The sequence below is a fragment of the Tupaia chinensis genome, unplaced genomic scaffold (assembly GCF_000334495.1).
Source record: "Tupaia chinensis unplaced genomic scaffold, TupChi_1.0 Scaffold000341_1, whole genome shotgun sequence".
NCBI classification, from domain to species: domain Eukaryota; kingdom Metazoa; phylum Chordata; class Mammalia; order Scandentia; family Tupaiidae; genus Tupaia; species Tupaia belangeri.
Genome location: NW_006159835.1, coordinates 1,600,366 through 1,620,219, shown reverse-complemented (window position 1 = coordinate 1,620,219; position 19,854 = coordinate 1,600,366). Strand labels below are relative to the sequence as shown.

General features: G+C 37.2%; 1 protein-coding gene across 1 annotated transcript in view; it reads right to left on the bottom strand.

Annotated features, from left to right (window-relative positions):
• Positions 1-19,854, bottom strand: part of WDPCP (WD repeat containing planar cell polarity effector) — a 264,252-nt gene that overhangs the window by 37,871 nt on the left and 206,527 nt on the right. The window contains exon 14 of the mRNA XM_027773331.1: positions 6,663-6,726. Within this exon, the coding sequence (XP_027629132.1) occupies positions 6,663-6,726 (64 nt within the window). The remainder of the gene's footprint in view (positions 1-6,662; positions 6,727-19,854) is intronic.

Below are 19,854 nucleotides of genomic sequence, written 5' to 3'. Positions count from 1 at the left end.
TCTCTCTCTCGTACCCCATGGCAAGAGACCTAAAAAAAAAAAAAAGTACTGAAAGTTCTAGCCAGAGCAATTAGACAAGAAAAATAATAGGCATCTAAATTGCAAAGAAGAAATAAATTATTTTGTTCATAGTTGACACAATCTTGTAATATATAGAAAATGCTATAAGAGAGATCATCTGTTTGGTCCCAAACTAAAACCCAGTTGGGCCACCAAAAACCCATTTAGAAGTAATAAATGAAGCAGAAAATAAATATACAAAACATCAGCTTTCCTTTCTATAAACTAACAGTGAACAATCAAAAGGAAATTGCCAAAATAATTCCACTTAAAATAGCATCAATCCATCAATAAATTAATAAAATGCTTAGGAATTAACTTAAAGAAGTAAAAGGCCTTCAGAAAACACTGGTGAAAGAAATTAAAGACATAAATAGATATCCCATGTTCACAGACTGGAAGATTTAACACTGTTAAGATGTTGATACTACCTAAAGTAATCAATAGGTTTAATTCAATGATATCAAAAGTTCGAAGATTTTTTTTTCAGAAATAGAAAAATCCATCCTAAAATTAATATGGAGTCACGGAAGATCCTATAACTAAAATAATCTTGAAAAAGAACAAACCTAGAGCACTCACATTCCCTGATTTCAAAACTCATGGCAAAGCTACTGTATACAAGACAGTGTGGTACTGACACAAAGAGCGATATATAGGCCAATGGAGTACAATAGAAATAAAACCTTCATTTACGATCAAATTATTTTTGACAAGGATACCAAGGAAGGTTTACCAATGTACACCCCAGTCAATGATTACTTAAAACTGCCTATTTCTGGGGACCAGCAGTTGGTGTAATGGCTATGTTGCTGGACCCCATGTAGTCGACTGAGGTTTGAGTCCCAGGCCCTGTGGCTTAAACTCATGCCGGGTGTGTGTGAGTGCATGCCCAACATCCCGAGAGGAGAATGGAGGAGAAGGGATTGCGGTGTGGCCATGTCCACAGGGAGTGATTTCTCACTTTCTGTCTGTCTCTGTCTTTCTGGCGAGCGCACACACCCTATAGCAAAAAAACTCTCCAAGAAAAAAGAAATGCCCATTTCTGATTACCTTAGCTCAAATAATTCTTTCACTAACAGTGAGAGCAAACATTTTTCTCTATGTTTATTGGTCATTTATATTTATTTTGTAAATTGCATGATTATGATTTCTAGTCATTTACTGAAGTGTTTTACTTTTTATTGGTTATTAGCTTTGTGTATTAGATATATTAATCCTTTGTATAGAACATGCTGTAAATGGTGAGTCTGTTGGTCCAACACAACTTATTTAAACTTCTCCCTAGTGATTTAAAAGACTACATTACTGTATATACTAAATCAATATATATGCATCTGAATATATTTCTAGGCACTATACCACAGTGGTTAAGAGTATGGAGTCTGAAACCAGGATGGCTTTATTTAATTTCCAAGTCTCTGGTAGAAACTACTTTTAAACTTCAAATCTCAATAGTTATCTATATTTTGGCATTATTAATATGACAGATGATATAATATGAAGTAATACTTAGATTTGAAAAGTGAGTAATATACAACATACACTAGAAATGCTAGTTATGAAGTCACTGCAGTATGATAGACATTTCATATACAGGCACTTCTCATTTAACTAAGCTACAGTCCTACGACTAGGCTGTTAAGTGAATTGGTAGAAAAGGGAGAAGCTTAAAAGACAGGTGTCTTATGGTGTGTCATGACACCAGAGGGTAAATATTTATCAATAGATATCACCAGACTCCACGCTAGAATAATATAATTCTATCTATACAAAAAGCATACATTAGATAAGCTCCAGAAAGTGACAAGACACACCAAAACACAATAATACAAATTTAGTGTAATTGTTTTTATTTATACAGTGTAATTGTTTTAATTTATATTCAATAATACAAATTCAGTGTAATTGTTTGTATTTCATTGTTTTATTTTATTTATTTAGTACTATGGGTTTATAATAAAGTACAAATTTATAAATGTGATATGTAGTCTTGTGTGATTACAAACGCTTCATATAGTGAATACTAACTGATCATGGGGATGAGACAAAGACTGAGAAAGGGATTCCCAAGACAGAAAGACTGAGGAAAGGGATTCCCTGTGTTGAAGAGCAGGTTGTTAAGGCCCAGCATTAAGCGGGTAGGTCATTAAGTGAGGAATGGCTGTATATCAAACTGGTAATACTTCAAACAAACTGGTAATTTACACATTATTATCAGCACTTCATAGGTAATAAAACGAAGACAAAAATTTTATGTAAATTATACAAAATTATACAGCTACTATATGAGGGAGCTTGAAATGGAATCAATGAGCCTTCAATATTTAAAAAAAAAAAAGAAAAAAAATAACATTAGGATTCTGGACCTGAAGAAACGGGTCTAAAAGAACTCACCTCTTCATCTATTTTACACTATATATGAGCCTTGTCCCTTTTTATTGGGTTGTGAGAAAAGTTATAATGTATTTTTCTTTGTTCTTCTATGCAAAAATGTGTTAGGACTTTTCCTAAGACCTAATAGTTCTCCACACAGTAGCCTAAGGGATCATACTCTCAATAAGAACTCAGCAAATTGTGGCCTATGAGGCAAAGATGACACAAAAAGTTTTTCACAGTTTTAAATCATTGAAAAAAAAAATCATAAGAATAGCATTATGCTGACACTTGAAAATTATATGATATTCTAAGGTGTGTAAATGATGTTTTATTGGAACACAGCAGACTCACTTGCTTATGTATTTTGCCTATGGCTACTTTTGCTCTACAACGGTAGAATTTGAGTAGCTGTAACAGAGACCACGTGGCTTGTAAAATCTAAAATATTTACTACTTTGCCCTTTATAGAAAAAGTCTGCAAACTTCTGGTTAAAAAGATAGTAAGTATCTTCCCTCTTTCTAAACCATTTAGCAGCTTCTCATTGCCTTTAAGAGAAATATATGGTATATAAGCCCCTCTAGTCCCAACTCTCTGGTTTCCCCCATAGCAAATTTCTTGTCATGTTGTATGTCTTGTATCTCTACCACTGATAGATACTAATGCAAAAAGGTCTATTTTGAGGTAACTAATACTTTTTTTTTGTGATTTCTTTGTGATATATATAGTATTTTTAGGAAGACATTTAGGAAGACATAATCTTAGTGACTAAAATCATTTATAAGTAAGATTTGTTTAGTTTATAAACTTTTTTTTGTTTGTTTGTTTAGATTTTTGGGATAGGGCGTGTGTGCTTTCCAGAGAAAGGGAAAGTGAGAAATCAACACCTCCCCCCTCCCCCAGGGGAGATGGCCATGCCACCATCCCTTCCCTCCATTTTCCTCTCAGGATTTTGGGTCATTCACACATACACACACACTTGGTGTGATTTTAAAGCTGCTGAGTCCAGGACTTGAACTGTGGTTGGCAATATGGGAGTCCAGTGCCTTAACCACTACGCCACTTTCTGACCCCTATTTTATGAACCTTGAATATCAAAAGTGGTAACATTTTCCAGTAAGGCTACAGACTCCTGGCTAAATAAAACTTAAATAGTAAGAATCAATCTATTAGAAAACATGGGGCTGGCTGGCTGGTTCTGTGGCCTGGTTGTTAAGGCATTCAGATCTCACATGGCTCACCCCACAGTTCTAGTGCTGGACCTGATGGCTTGAAAAACATGCTGGGCATGTGTGCATGTATGCCCCAAATCCCAAAAGGAGGAAGAAATGGAGAAGAAACTGCAACAAGATCATTCCTCATGGGGTATGCTTTCTCCTCTCCCTCTGGCAAACATACACGCTCTCTAGCAAAAAAAGAAAAAAAGAAAGAAAACATGATAAATTTTTTTAGACAATTTCAGCGTGGAGTGTCAAATGTACATAGTAGATTGCTTATGTGCTGAAATGAAACTCTGAGGCCTTAATGCTTCCTGTATTTGAGCTTTCTTAAGGCACTTTGGGCTATAAGCAAAAGTTCTGTAAGAATGAGGATGCTGTATTTGAATTCTGACTGTTTACTTCTGCAAATGAAAAGTAAGGCAAAAACATTTCTCTCCTTTCTTATCTCTTGTCTTTATCTTGTGAATGTAAAAATTCTTATAGGGCTGATTCTATAGTACAACAGCAATGCGCTGCTCAAGAGAAGTCAGATTTCACATGATGACTGAGGTTCAAATCCCTACTGGAGTCAGCCTGAAACACACCAGGCAAGCCAGTGGCCAAGATCTGACAGGCTGGAGGAAAGGGACTGTAGAGTGTGACTAGATCCTGTGGAGAGTGCTTTTCTCTTCCTCTCTCTCTCTCTCTCTCACACACACACAAGTGTGCATGCACTCTATCATGAATAAAGAAAAATAAAATAAATTAAAAACCACTTTTATGTGATATAGTGAGCTTATTTGGATTGAGATTTGAACTAACATGGAAACTTTCTTTATGTGTGTGCTAAACAAACTAAATGTTGAAATAGATATGATTTTGAAAAACAGCTTAGAAGGTGGCTTTGATGATTATGTATATTAATTAATAAGAAAAGCAGTAGAAATTATATAATGCCTTAGAGAGAAATTGTGTTCGGAACCAAACATTTTAATACTCAACTCACTTAGTTCTTGGCTAGAAAAAAGATTAGGACTCCAGATATAAAGTATTAAAAAAAAATTATGTGGGACCAGCAGTTGGCATAATGGCTATCACTGGACTCTCCATGTAGTTGACCATGGTTTGAGTCCTGACTCAGTGGCTTAAACTCATGCCAGGTGCATGTGCGTATGTGTCCAAGATCCCGAGAGGAGAATGGAGAAGAGGGGACTGTGGCATAGCCATCCCCGCAGGGGGTGATTTCTTGCTTTCTGTCTCTCTTCCTGATGAGCGCACACACCCTATAGCAAAAAAACTGGTGGGCCCCCACCCCCTAAAACAAAAAAACTACTAAAAAAAAAAAAAAAAAAGATGGTGAAAATCTACTTTTATTGGGGTGAGTAAGCAACAAAGGTGAGAAAGTAGAGATAAGGGAGAAAGTAAGGTCAGAAAGTGTAAAAATATCACAATTAAATTTCAGACATTGTGATATCCGTATGTATAGGTTTTGATGAAAATAAAATCTTCCCTAAATGTACCAATATGCTTACCAGGCATACAAAACAGAGATGACAACAGAATATTCAGAATATTACTTTTTGAAGTAATTAAAAAGATTTTTTCATGAACAATGAAAAACAGAATTGAATAATGTAAATTTAGAATATCAATTCAATCCCAAAACAAGTGGCCCAATGTGACAAAGCCAAATTAATATTTAAAACATAAACACTGGGCCAGCTGTTGACATAGTGGTAAAGGCAGCTGGAGCCCACATGGCTGACTGCATAGTTAGTTCAACTCTCAGACCTGGTGGCTTGAAAGTGTATGTGTGTGTATGTGTGTGTGTGTCCCCAAAATCCTGAAAGAAAGTAAAAATTGAAGAGAAAGGGCTGTGGCATAATCATCCATCCCCATGGTGTGTGTGGGGGTGCTTTCTCACTTTCCCTCTGGTTAGCACATGTGCTCTCTGGCAAAATTAAAAATAAATAAAACATCGGGGGCCAGCAGATGGCGTGGTGGTAAGGTGCTGGACACTCCCACATGGCCAATCACGATTTGAGTCCTGGACCTGGTGGCTTGCTTTCTCACTTTCCCTCGTCTCTGTGTATGTCTCTCTCTCTAGTAGAATTAAAATAAATGAATGAATAAATAAAATTTAATAAATAATTCTTGATAAATAAATAAATCATCAAAGCTTAAAGCACAAAATGTCTTCATTGTGCAAAAGATTCAAGTAAAGGAGACTTTGAGGAGTTTCTGTTGCTTTCAAGAGGCTTTTGCTATCTATCTATCTATCTATCTATCTATCTATCTATCTATCTATCTATTTATCTATTTTGGGGACAATGAAATAAATCAGTGCAGGGTAGAATATGTTGGGAAGCCAAGAAAGGACCATGCCTTTGCTTCTCTGCTCTCTCTGAGGCACTTTTATAGAAAAGTTTGTAAAACAAGATCCTGATACAGACACAAAGAACTGTAAGGGACTGGTCAGTTTTACTGTTCTATAGCTAATAAATGGGAGGACTAGGGTGAATACGAATGTATAACCTCTTGGACCCACTTTACACTGTGGTTACTTTAAAAATACACGTGAGAACATTTGCAATTTGTTCATTCTCACTAAAATATAAGGGACAAATTGTGCACATTCAAGGTCTATGGGACGTGTTTAGCCCTATCTCCTAGCTTCTTGGCTTCTTCAGAGAATGGATTAGAAAGACATTTAAGCTTATTAGATAGAAAGGTGTCATCCCCTCACATCAAGGTACAAAAGGAGGAAAGTTCAAGAATTATAAATTCTTAGAAAACATAAAAGATCTTTTGGGCCCTGGCAAGGAAAATGTCAACAAGTCAAAAAGATACTAGATGGCTATTGACCAGTTTCACGAAGGCAAAGCTGCAAGCCAAGATGGAATAATGCTTTCCTACCATATGTCTAAGGCTGCAAATGACACTAATCCTTTTTAATGGTCACAAAAACTGACAACTTACTCAGCCTTAGAACTGAAGGCACAAAATCATCTCTGGGAATGACTCACCATAAACAGGTCACGAGCACCAATGTCAACAGCTAGGAGAAATGCCTTTTCAAATCTCTGGTACCTATAAGGAAGAAAATTTATGTTACATGTTAGCTGTGAATAAAACAAAATAGAATCTGACTGTTTAATGCATTTATATCACACTGTTTTTGTTCCTTTAATGGGAAAAATATTTTCAAACAGAAGAATTTTGGTCTGCTAGGATTCCCCCATACGTGAAATGTTATTGGACTCAGGAGGTGCTGAGGCACAGAGCCCCTGAGGCCTAAATGTAACATTCAAGGATAAGTATGATTCCAAGTAGACATTGCTGAACATGAGGAAACGACAGCTTAGAAAACAGGTTTCTTATCATTTTTACCTTAGTGGGTTTTACAGGAGAATTGTATATGAGCATATAGAGAATATATTAAGATTAAAACCAAGAAATTATCTAATTATGCTTTTGTGCTTCTCAGGTAAAAAAGCTGAGAAGTCAAATGCTGCATTATTACAAATGTCTCATCTTTTTGAACTTTGAAAAAATTACATTACATACTTTTGTAAATGACGAAGTAAATGACTATCAATTTTTAAAAATATATTGCTTTTCTCCTATTTTTCATAATTATTCTCTTTCCTTGAAATGTAATTTTCAGAAATTTCTTTGTGGAAGTATAACTTTATATTAAGCTATATCAGAGCAAACTGCAGTTTAGTTACCGTTACAGAAAGTTTAAGATCTTGAGTGAAAAGCATGTCATAAATATATAGTTCACAGTTATTTAGAATGGAAGGTCATCGTTATTTTGTCTAAATACTAAGATTTATGTAGATTTAACTATCTTTTTTATTTCCTTTACTCGAGAAGCAAGCAGAAAAATGACCAAGTATTCTATGTTCTCCATTTTATATTGTAAAATGCAGTAGAAAAATGATTTCAAATAAAAAAAAGCAGAACTATGGAATTTAATTATTAATATTTTACATAAATTTTATCAGTGAACAGCTAACATAATCAAAATTAAAATGAACAAGGCTTGCTAATATTATATATGTGCTGCTTTGTCCAGAAAATGGAACATGTGTACAACATCTGTGTTATATTTGGTGACTGTTACCCTCCATCTCCCTTCTTATTTGTGCCCCCAGTGTTTGTCTGAATTTCTCTCAGCCATACAAAATAAATGGCAGTTGTGTGTATTTTTGTGGATGAAGAGGAAGAGGTCAGAGGATTTAATAAGTTATACAACTTGTCTGCGCATTTCTTGCCATTTTGTAATCGTCTCTACTTCACTGTAGCTATTCTGGCAGCAGTAATCACCTAGTTTCTTTTTGTTTGCCTTTTTAAAGTTTTGCTATCAGGCATGTGTGCTGGTCAGAGGGAAGGAAAATGAGAAATCATCCCCACTCTCTAGGAAGGATAACCATGCCACAATCCCTTCTCTTTCTCCTGGGATTCTGGCACACATGCCTAGAGTGATATTCAAGCACCAGATCCAGAACTCAAACTACGAAGTTGGCCATGTGGGATCCAACCTCTATACCACTTCTATACCATCTAGCTTCTAATGATCAAACTTAAAGTTCTTGGGCTGGCCATAGAGGGGCAAGCAGTAGAGCACCACTGCACAAGACTGGGGCCACCTGGGAGACCGGGTTCAGATTCCACACCAATCTCAACAGGTCAGGTATGACAGTGTGTCCCTGTCAACCTAACACACTGGGACACTGGGGCAAAGTATCACAGCATGAGACCCTGTCAAAAATACCTTTCTCTTTCTTCCTGTTCCCTCTACCCAGATGTTCATAGAACTTTACTTATAACGAACCCCAAACTAGAACCAACCAAAATGCCTCTTGATAGCTGAATTCAATGATTTCTTTTTTTAAAAAATTGTACTTTATAAAATAACAATTCCTGGGAGAGTTAGACCAGAAAATTCATTTGTATGTAAAAAAGTAATATCCACGAAATTTATTTATAAGAAACATCTTACTGGGGGGAACCAGCAGTTAGCGTAATGGCTATGTTGCTAGACTCCCATGTAGTCAACCGCGGTTAGCCTCCCGGGCCCGGTGGCTTAAAACTCCACTGGGCGCATGTGTGTGTGCGCCCAAGATCCCGAGAGGAGAATGGAGGAGAGGGATTGCGGCATGGCCAACCCCCCGGGGGGTGATTTCTTGCTTTCAGTCTCTCTGTCTCTGTCTGGCCTGCGTGCGCGTTCTATGGCAAAAACTTCTCCAAAAAAAAAAAACAAAAAAAAGGGAAGAAACATCTTATTGGGACCAGCAGTTAGCGTAATGGATATGTCACTGAACTCTCATGTAGCCGACTTTGGTTCAAGTCCTGGGTAAAAAAAAGAAAAGAAAAGAAAAAGAAACATCTTATTTATTTATAAGAAACATTTCTCTGGGACCAGCAGTTGGCATAATGGCTATGTCGCTGGACTCCCATGTAGTCGACCACAGTTCAAGTCCTGGACCTGGTGGCTTAAACTCTCACTGGGCGCATGTGTGTGCGTGCCCAAGATCCCGAGAGGAGAATGGAGGAAAAGGGATTATGTGATCTGGTCATCTCCCCAGGGGTTGATTTCTTGCTTTCTGTCTCTTTCTGGCGAATGCATGTACACTATAGCAAAAACCTCTCCCCCCCCACAAAAAAAAAGAAAAAAGAAACATTTCTCCAGCAAACAGTGCAAATCAAACCTAATCTCAAATAGAATTATCTTATAGACAAAATAGTGGAAATCTGAGATTTGTTTTACAGTGGTTATTCAGAGAAATTCAAGCACTCATTAGCTTGCTGTTAGTCCCAGTTACTAGATCTAACACTACTGATTGTTTTCTGACAAAAGCTAATGCAAAAACCTATACTCCCTTTGATAAACCCTTGTTAACTTTCATTTTTTAAAAAGTTTGTAAATTCTTTTAATTTTTTCCATCATGAAAAATTTTGAAACGGCTGCCACACCTATGCCAAACACAGTTTTACTAGAGATTTCCCTTAGATGTCTATATCCAGTGAGTAACTTACATTATTCTTTTGTCCCACAGAAAAACCTGTTTTACTAACCTTTAATCACTCAGCAGCTTCTCAATGGTCATTTTTTATCTCTGCATACAGGAAAATTGTGTATTCTCCATAAAGTTCTTCAGGCTAACAATAGGTGTTAATTAAAAGCTGCTGGTAATAGCCCATGGTACCTGTTATTTCACACTTCTGCTCAAGTTCCGGTCTGCCAAATTCCATCCTTTATTTAAATAATTCTCTGTAGCTTTTCTTCCATTCCAGCTGTAGGTCTTTTGTTGTAGTAATCATTTTAAACTATCAGGAAAGCCATGTTTTACTGAGCAAAACTATCAGGATGACTACCCACCGTCAGTGCCTCAACTCAAAGTCACAGCTCGGTTGAGTGAACTACATTCAGGAATAGCAGATGGCATTACAGTTACACAGTGGACTTCCATACGGCCAACCATGGTTCAAGTCCTGAACCTGGTGGCTTGAAACTCATGTTGGGCACATATGTGTGCCTTTGTGCCCAAACTCCCGAGAGGAGAATGGAGGAGATGGGACTGTGGCGTGGCCATCCCCACTGGGTGGTGATTTCTCACTTTCTGGCTCTCCAGCGAAACATTCTATGTAGAAAAATCTCTTAAGAAAAAAAAAAAGAACTACATTGGGGCCAGCAGGTGATGTGGTGGTCAAGGTGCTGGACTCTCACTTGGCTCACTGCAGTCCAAGTAACAAACCAGTGGCTTGAAAATCACACCAGATGCATGTTGTTGTTAAAGCGTTCCCAAAATCCTGAGAGGAGAATGGAGAAGAAGGGCTGTCACACGGCCATTACCCCTGGGGGAGTCATTTCTCACTTTTCTTCTTTCTGTCTCTCTCTGGTAGGTGCAGTCACTCTATGGCAAAAACCTTAAAAAAAAAGAAAAGTGAACTATTGATATAATATATTCTAATGGCAAATGTCAATTGTCTGGATGTGGTATCTCAATATTTAACCATGGGAACAAGAACTTAGTTAAATGTATGTCGCTTTTCCAGTTCTCTTAGTACAGTGGTTTCATGATACAATAGAAGAAAGGAAGAGAACAGGGGCTGGCAGGTGGTACGGAGGTTAAGGTGCTGGACTCCCAAATGCTGACTGCGGTTTGAGTACTGGATCTGGTGGCTTGCTTTCTTACTTTCTCACTTTCTTTGTCTCTCTGGTCAAAATTTTAAACAACAATAAGAAATGAATTAAATTAAAAAATAATTTTAAAAAGTGAAAAAAAAAGGGGGGAATATATCTGAGAAAGACCAGGTTAGAATTTATAGTGACCTTAATCACCTAGACAAATAGTCGGGAAAAAATTAAGGTAGAAAAAGTAACTATATGGGATCAGCAGGTGGCATGGTGGCTAAGGTGCTGGACACTCCCACATGGCTGATGATAGTTCAAGTCCTGGACCTGGTGGCTTGCTTTCTCATTTTCTCTCTCTCTCTCTCTGTGTGTGTATGTGTCTGGTCAAATTAAATGAAAAATAAATGAATGAATAAAGTTAAATAAATAATTCTTTAAAAAAGTAACTATATTTGTTTCACTATTTTATTAAATCCTTAACTTTGTTAAAAAGAAAGATTCACTGAAAAAAAGAAAATGCATAAAATTGAAAAGATGGAGAAGGACTAGATAAGAATATGTCAGTAACAGTTACAGAATAAGTCATACAAACTAATCAAGACTAAGCAATGTAATGTTGTGGCCAACATAGCTATCGAGATAATAAATGCATAAATTTATTCTGATACCGATCACTGGCGGCTGATCCTAAATTATAGTAGGCATGGGGTGATAGCCTTGGTAGCTACAAAGGTGAAACTTTGAACTCTCTTCACTCATGGTATCATGTGTGATATGTAGTTAACATATTTGTGAGTGCATGGGAGATATTTTTAAAAAAACTAAAGAAAAATTCTGAGATTCTGGAAAGGGCAAAAATAAAGGGGAAGGGGGGGGGCTGAAAATAAACCCACCTGAATCTAATTCACACTAAAACATGCACATGTGTCACCATGTAGGGTAGAAAACGCTTCTTCCTTGGTTTTATATTGGTAGCACATGACCTGTTCCAAGCATCAGCATAAATCTTTCATGTTTTGTAAAGAAATATGTAATTTTATTTATTATGTTTTTAATTTGCTATAGGGCACGTGCATTCACGAGAGAAATGGGAGTAGGGGAGTGAGAAAGCAAGGCACCAGGTCTGGCACTCGGCCATGTGGGCATCCAATGCCTCAAGCACCATGTCACCTGCTGGCCCAATTATTTTATTTTTTGCAAACAGTGCATGTGAGGGGAGCAAAAAGAGAGGAACAGTGAAGAAAAGACTGACAAAAGTTAAAACTATGCTTCTCAAAGGGACAGGAGATGAGGCAGCAAAGCTCTAGCACTCACAGCATCTCAGAGAACAGCAATTTCATTTGAAAATTGGGGGTGGGCAAGGTTTTAATTTTTCCATTTTAATGTGGTACTATCTCATGCATGGTAAATCAGTAGAGTCCCATTTTTCTGTTGGCTGTGTGTGTTTGTGTGGGTGTGAGAGAGAGAAAAGAGGAAAGGAACTGGGCAGTGACACGGCAGTAGAACATGCCACTGCAAGGCTGACCCATACGGGAAGATTTTAGGGTTGTGTCTAGAGACCTCTCTCAGGATGCTGGGCAGATGTAGGCCCATAGTCCACGGCTGGCAGAGGTGGGGGGCAGATTGCTGTTTTGGGACCCTGTTGGGTGTGCTCTCTGTCTCTTGCTCATTTAAGTACATAAATGTTTTAAAGAGAGAGAGAACAGGGAAAAGGGGGAAGGAGATAAAAAGATGAGAAAGAAGGGAGGGGAACGGAGGAAGAGAGAAACCTGAAAACAGAAAGTAAAACAATATTCTGTTCAGTGACTAGAAAATATGTTACTCTTATCTGGGTCATCAGTGGTATTTATTAACATTGCAGTCCCAAGACTGTGAACAGTACTCAATCTTTGTCAGGAGAGCAAATTATGCTAATGGTACAGGTCTTCATAACTCTGCTTGTCCGCTGGCATCACCAGGAGCCTCTAAATGTGTGAAATCTCTGAGATATTTCCAGAGATCAGAAAGACAACTGGTCCCTCCCTCAGAGATTAGTTTATTTACTTTTTGTTTATGTACTTTTATTTACATTTTTATTTATTTTGTTTCTTTACTTTGAGCACAAATATTTTCCTTCTATAAATTAAATAAATTTTCTTAACTGAATGTTTTATCTGCAAACCTAGGCTATTCTTAGGCAGAGTTTCTACTTCAGTAACAAGAATGTCTCTAAGATTATGGCTGGGGTAATTTTAGTATTGTTCATTCATTATAAAACTTTAAAACTTGGAAATTAAACACACAAATAAGTACAAAGAGGAACATAATTACCACTGCAAACATCTGGATAGATACATCTAACTTATTTAGATGAGGTACTATCATACATATGGTAAATCAGTAGAGTCCCATTTTTCTGTTGGTTGTGTGTGCTGTGTGGGTGTGAGAGAAAGAAATTTTTTTAAAATATGGACAAAATAATCTTGTTTTGGTAAAATGGATTTACATTCATAAAAAGAATTAAAACAGTACAAAAGTCCAAGGATGGAAGTAAACAATCACTCTTGCATTGCACTACCCAGAAACTAGTACCATTAACATTAGGGATACACTATCCCATTCATCTTGGTATGGGTACATAACAAAAAGGTGGGGATAGCTATTTTTTTTTGTTTGTTTGTTTGTTTGTTTGTTTTTGAGAGGCTTTTGATATAGGGCATGTGCGCTCACCAGAAAGACAAGAGAGACACAAAGCGAGAAATCACCCCCCAGCGGGGATGGCCACGCTGCAATCCCTTCTCCTCCATTCTCCTCTCGGGATCTTGGGCACACACGCACATGCGCCTGGCGTGAATTTAGGCTACCGGATCCAGGACTCAGACCACGGTCGACTACATGGGAGTCCAGTGACATAGCCATTATGCTAACTGTTGGTCCCTCTAGGAGTTTTTTTTCATAACATGCTTATATTATGTGTCCTAATTATTATAAAGTATACTAAATTAAATTTTACTTGAAAAGAGAAGTAAAATTTTGTAGGAATTATTAACTTCAATACTTTATTCCTTTTCTTTTTTAATTTGTCAGAGGGTGTGTGCACTTACCAGAAAGAGAAAGAGAAAGAGAGAGAGAGAGACAGCACCCACAAATGGGGTATTGCCATGCAGCAATCCTTTTTCCTCTATCCTCCCCCTCTGCCCCTGTCACCTCCCATCAGGATTTTGGGCATGCATGCACACATGTCTGGTTTTGTTTTTGAGCTGCTAGGGCTGGGATTCAAACTGCATTTGGTCATGTGTCAGCTCTGTTAACTTCTGACCTATAGGCTAATCACTTATTTCTTGACCATATATTATTTTCTAAGTGATCTCCCTAAAGTTAAGAGATTATTAAATAAATCCCAGTTTCTAAACTATTTACATTACTTTTATAAAGTATTCACTGACTCCCTGTTTTTGTTTTGTTTTAAAGAAGTATTTTATTTCATTTTATTCATTTTAATTTGACCAGAGAGGGACAGGGAGTTGGGGGACAGAGAGCGAGAGAAAGTGAGAAAGCAAGCTGCAAGGTCCAGGACTCAAACCATGTTTGGCCATGTGGGAATCCAGCACCCTTAAACAGCACGCCACCTGCTGGCCCCCGTTTTTGTTTTCTTTTAGAGATTTTTTTTGCTATAGAGTACATGGACTTACTGGAGAGGCAGAGAGAGATGGGGAGACAGAAAGCAAGATGGCCTGGGATGGCCACGCTGAATCTCTTCCTTCATTCTCCTCTTGGGATCCTGGGCACGCATGCACACACACCCAGTGTGAGTTTCGAGCTTCTGGGTCCCAAGATAATATTCAATTTCTTTTCATCATAATTTCTACAGTTGTTTAGCACTAGTTGCTCATAATGGATAGCTCTCACCTGTGCTTCTTTTTTCTTTCATTCATAGTCCCCACTTCTGAAAAGCCTTTTAAATTCATAATTAAGCATTTTTTTTCATGAAGTACTCTTCTACATGATAGTCTCTGAAGAAATGTTTAATATATGTATCTAATACATATTTTTTCCTATATTTGTATTTTTTATTTTGGAGAGGTTTTTGCTATAGGGCATGTGCACTCACCAGACAGAGAGAGAGAGAGACAGAAAGTGAGAAATCAACCCCCCTAGGGGGGATGGCCACGCCACAATCCCCTCTGCTCCATTCTCCTCTTGGGATCTCGAGCACACACGCACACATACCCAGTTTGAGTTTTAAGCCACTGGGTCCAGGACGCAAACTGTGCTCGACTATATGGTGACATAGTCATTATGTGAACTGCTGGTCCCTCTAATACATATTCTAATTGGCTTAGTCTCTTTGTCTTTCTTCCGTATTCACTGTGATTCTCTCAAGCCTACGCTGATTTTCAGGCAATGTTTGTCCTGTTTTGTGCTGTCTCTATTTTATTTAAATGCAATATTTAGACCACTTACATATAGCGTGATTATTAATATATTTGGATTTAAATCTACCACCTTGTTGTTTATTTTCTTTTTGTCTCATTTATTATTCATTCTTTTGGATATATTTTTTATTTTATTTTTTTACAGGTTTTTGCCATAGGGTACATGCACTTGTCAGAGAGCGACAGAGAAGGAAAATGAGAAATAGCCTCTCCCGACCCCGGGGTATGGGGGGATGGCCATGCCACAATATCTTCTCCTCCAGTCTTCTCTCAGGATTTTGGTCACATGTGCACATGTGCCTGGTGTGATTTTCAAGCCACTGGGTCTGGGACTCAAACCATAGTCGTCCATGTACGAGTCCAGCACCTTAACCACCATGCCATCTACTGGCCCTGATTGAACATTTTTTTTTATAATTCTGCTTTATGTTCTTGATTATTATAATGATTTTTCTCTTTTTATATTCCAGGAGTAAACCTAAAGTTTTAAATGTCATGTCAAGAATGATGGTTTCATATAGTTATTGCTCACGACATAAGAAACATCAAAGTTAAGGCTCTTAAACATCTTCAAAATAGTAGTGCCCTTATTTTAGAATAAGTATCTGATTGTAGCATGCAATTTTTAGGTTAAGTGTTTCAACTGTAGTTATAGTTAGAGTAGTACACTCCAGGAATGTAAAGATGGTTTGCTATTAGAAAATCTGTGAATAAAATTGACTATCCTTATAGTAAAGGGGAAAAAGATACATATAATCCTATTTAAAGATTGGGCACAAAGTATTGACTACAATTCAAAATGGATTTCAAATCCTTAATAAGTTAGAAAGAGACAAATGCTTGGTTAACATGTTGTTTTTTTTTTTTTTTTTTTTTTTTTTTAGATATTTTTGCCATAGAATACATGAACTTGCCAGAGAGAGACAGAGAACAGACAGAAATCATGCCCCAGGGGGGATACCCTCACCCCATTCCCTTTTCCTGTATTCTGCTCTTGGGAATTGGGGCACACATGTACACAAGCCTGATGTGTTTTTTAGGCCCTCAGTCTGGGACTCAAACCTTAGAGTTGGCCATGTGGGATCCAGTGCCTTAACCACCATGCCACCTGCTGGCCTTGTTAACATGATTTTTAAAACAACAGTATGAGGGAATAGACAGTGGTGCAGAGGTGACACGGCTGGACTCACATTGGAAGGTCCCTGGTTTCCATCCAAAGGCCCCCCTCTGCACACCAAGCACGCCAGGTGCCCATGCCCATGATCCAGGCTTGCTGAGGCTGGGGTAGACTGTAGTATAGTGACCCTATTGGGAGTGCTTGTCTCTGTCTGTCTCTCTCTCAGGAAAAATGAACAATCTTAAAAAGAAAAATAGAGTCCAATATATATTTCAAAATGATAGTATCATGCTAAATATTAAGGAGTAGCATCATTTTCATTAATATTACAAATAAGACAAAGACATCTTAATGTCTTAATGCTTATTTACTAGACAAGAATAAGAGGCATAAGTATAGGAAGAAAGGTGGGGAAAATGATGATTATTTGTGGACCATGATGTCCAATTTGGAAAGTCAGAAATACTCATCTGCAAAACTACTGGAAATGATTTTCTAAAGTTTAAAAGAATAATCCATACAAAATTAGTATACACATACATATACAGACACCCATCATTTCTTACATGCTGGGAATCATAAGTTAGAAAGTATAAGTGGGGAGCAGGTGATGTGGTGGTTAAGGTGTTGGACTGCCACATGGCTGATCATGGTTCAAGTCCTGGACCTGGTGGCCCGGTTTCTCACTTTCTCTCTCTCTTTTTGGTGAGCACACATGCCCTTGTAGCAAAATAAAATAATAATAAATCAAATTAAATACATAATTCTTTTTTTAAAAAAAAAGGGAAAATAAAAATTTCCAGTGAAAACAGCAGAAAAGTCAGCAGAATATGTAGGTGTAAACTTAATAGGAAAGAAATTAAAGACAAAAATTATGGGACTTAGAAATGAATTGTTGTCTGTTGATAATAACATGTATAGTACCTTCAGCTGTACTGGTGTGAGGTATATTTGTGGTGGGTAAATTCACTTCACAAACCAAGTGACATACATTGATCAAATGTATAAAATAAATTTAAAAAATAAAAATAAAAATTTACACTGCATGGATAGCTACAAAGTTAAAAAAAGAGAGAAGTAATTATGATGGTAAAGGCAGATAAACAATTTACAAATGAAAATGAGTAATTCGTAATAGGATTATCGATAACACTGTTTTCAGGAATTAGGGGAGTGGGAAACACACATACCTGATTTATAGGAAAATTATTGCTAGAAAGAACGTGGAATCCATTAAATGACTGTAAATGTTCCAGACTGAGAGTTTTGTTCCTACAAAGAAACAGATTTTCAAGGCAAAATAGGAGGAGTAAAACAGTGACCTCAAGAACTTGTTGGTTGGCCAGGAAAACCTAAGTTAGTCAAGTTTTAGATTTTGAAAACAAAGAGAGTACTGCAAGAAATTTTTCCAGCAATATAAAAAGACATGTAGGTAAAATTAAATTGGATTTTCCATCATTGAAACAGACAATTTCTCTACTCTTCTTAAATCGTGGCACTTCCAAAACCTCAAGTTCCTTTCATATCTTTTCTTTCTATTGTCTTTGCAGCTTCCCAGTGATATTGGCAGTTTAGTGTTTTAGCCCCATTTTTTCTACATATATATAAATAACAGTGAAGTCAAAGTGACACAGTAGGTTGAGATCTAGGACTCAAAACCAAATGGGACCAGCAGTTGCCATAATGGCAATGTTGCTGGACTCCCACGTAGCCGACTGCAGTTTGAGTCCCAGACCTGGTGGCTTAAACTCACACCGGGCGCGTATGCATGGGTGCCCAAGATCCCGAGGGGAGAATGGAGGAGAAGGATTTTGGCATGGCCATCACCTCTGGGGAGTGATTTCTTGCTTTCTGTCTCTCTGTCTCTCTCTGTCTTTCTGGCGAGCACACATGCCCTATAGTAAAAATCTTTCAAAAAACAAACAAAAAAAATGAATGGTCTAGCTTAGACCTTATTTATTCTACATCAAAAATGCCTCTCAGGTATGATGTATTAATTTTTGCTACAAATCACAAAATATTTTTCCTCTCTTTGATTTTATTGTAATAATATACAGATTATATAAAGGTTTACAGAGTTTATTTGACTTGATCTTACATATTTAATTGAAATTGATAGTTGATACAAATTAAAACCTTCTGTGATTAATAAAGTATTTTTCTTCTGAAATATAAAAGTTTATGTATTAACATTAGAATAAAATGAAACAGATATCCAAGCAGAAGAGGGGAACATTTTCCTCTGGGAAAAAAATGTAGATGATTTAACATCATCTATCTCATGTATCAGATTATGTGACATTATGGTACAAATAATATATACTCCTAAATTGTAAGCCTTTGATGGAATACCAGGTATGGTAACTGGGCTAAAATAATAAAAAAAAAAAAAATTTTTTTTTAAATTTTTTTTTTTTTTTTTTTTTTTTTTTTTTTTAGATATTTTTGCCATAGAATACATGAACTTGCCAGAGAGAGACAGAGAACAGACAGAAATCATGCCCCAGGGGGGATACCCTCACCCCATTCCCTTTTCCTGTATTCTGCTCTTGGGAATTGGGGCACACATGTACACAAGCCTGATGTGTTTTTTAGGCCCTCAGTCTGGGACTCAAACCTTAGAGTTGGCCATGTGGGATCCAGTGCCTTAACCACCATGCCACCTGCTGGCCTTGTTAACATGATTTTTAAAACAACAGTATGAGGGAATAGACAGTGGTGCAGAGGTGACACGGCTGGACTCACATTGGAAGGTCCCTGGTTTCCATCCAAAGGCCCCCCTCTGCACACCAAGCACGCCAGGTGCCCATGCCCATGATCCAGGCTTGCTGAGGCTGGGGTAGACTGTAGTATAGTGACCCTATTGGGAGTGCTTGTCTCTGTCTGTCTCTCTCTCAGGAAAAATGAACAATCTTAAAAAGAAAAATAGAGTCCAATATATATTTCAAAATGATAGTATCATGCTAAATATTAAGGAGTAGCATCATTTTCATTAATATTACAAATAAGACAAAGACATCTTAATGTCTTAATGCTTATTTACTAGACAAGAATAAGAGGCATAAGTATAGGAAGAAAGGTGGGGAAAATGATGATTATTTGTGGACCATGATGTCCAATTTGGAAAGTCAGAAATACTCATCTGCAAAACTACTGGAAATGATTTTCTAAAGTTTAAAAGAATAATCCATACAAAATTAGTATACACATACATATACAGACACCCATCATTTCTTACATGCTGGGAATCATAAGTTAGAAAGTATAAGTGGGGAGCAGGTGATGTGGTGGTTAAGGTGTTGGACTGCCACATGGCTGATCATGGTTCAAGTCCTGGACCTGGTGGCCCGGTTTCTCACTTTCTCTCTCTCTTTTTGGTGAGCACACATGCCCTTGTAGCAAAATAAAATAATAATAAATCAAATTAAATACATAATTCTTTTTTTAAAAAAAAAGGGAAAATAAAAATTTCCAGTGAAAACAGCAGAAAAGTCAGCAGAATATGTAGGTGTAAACTTAATAAGAAACATATTATTGTTTAG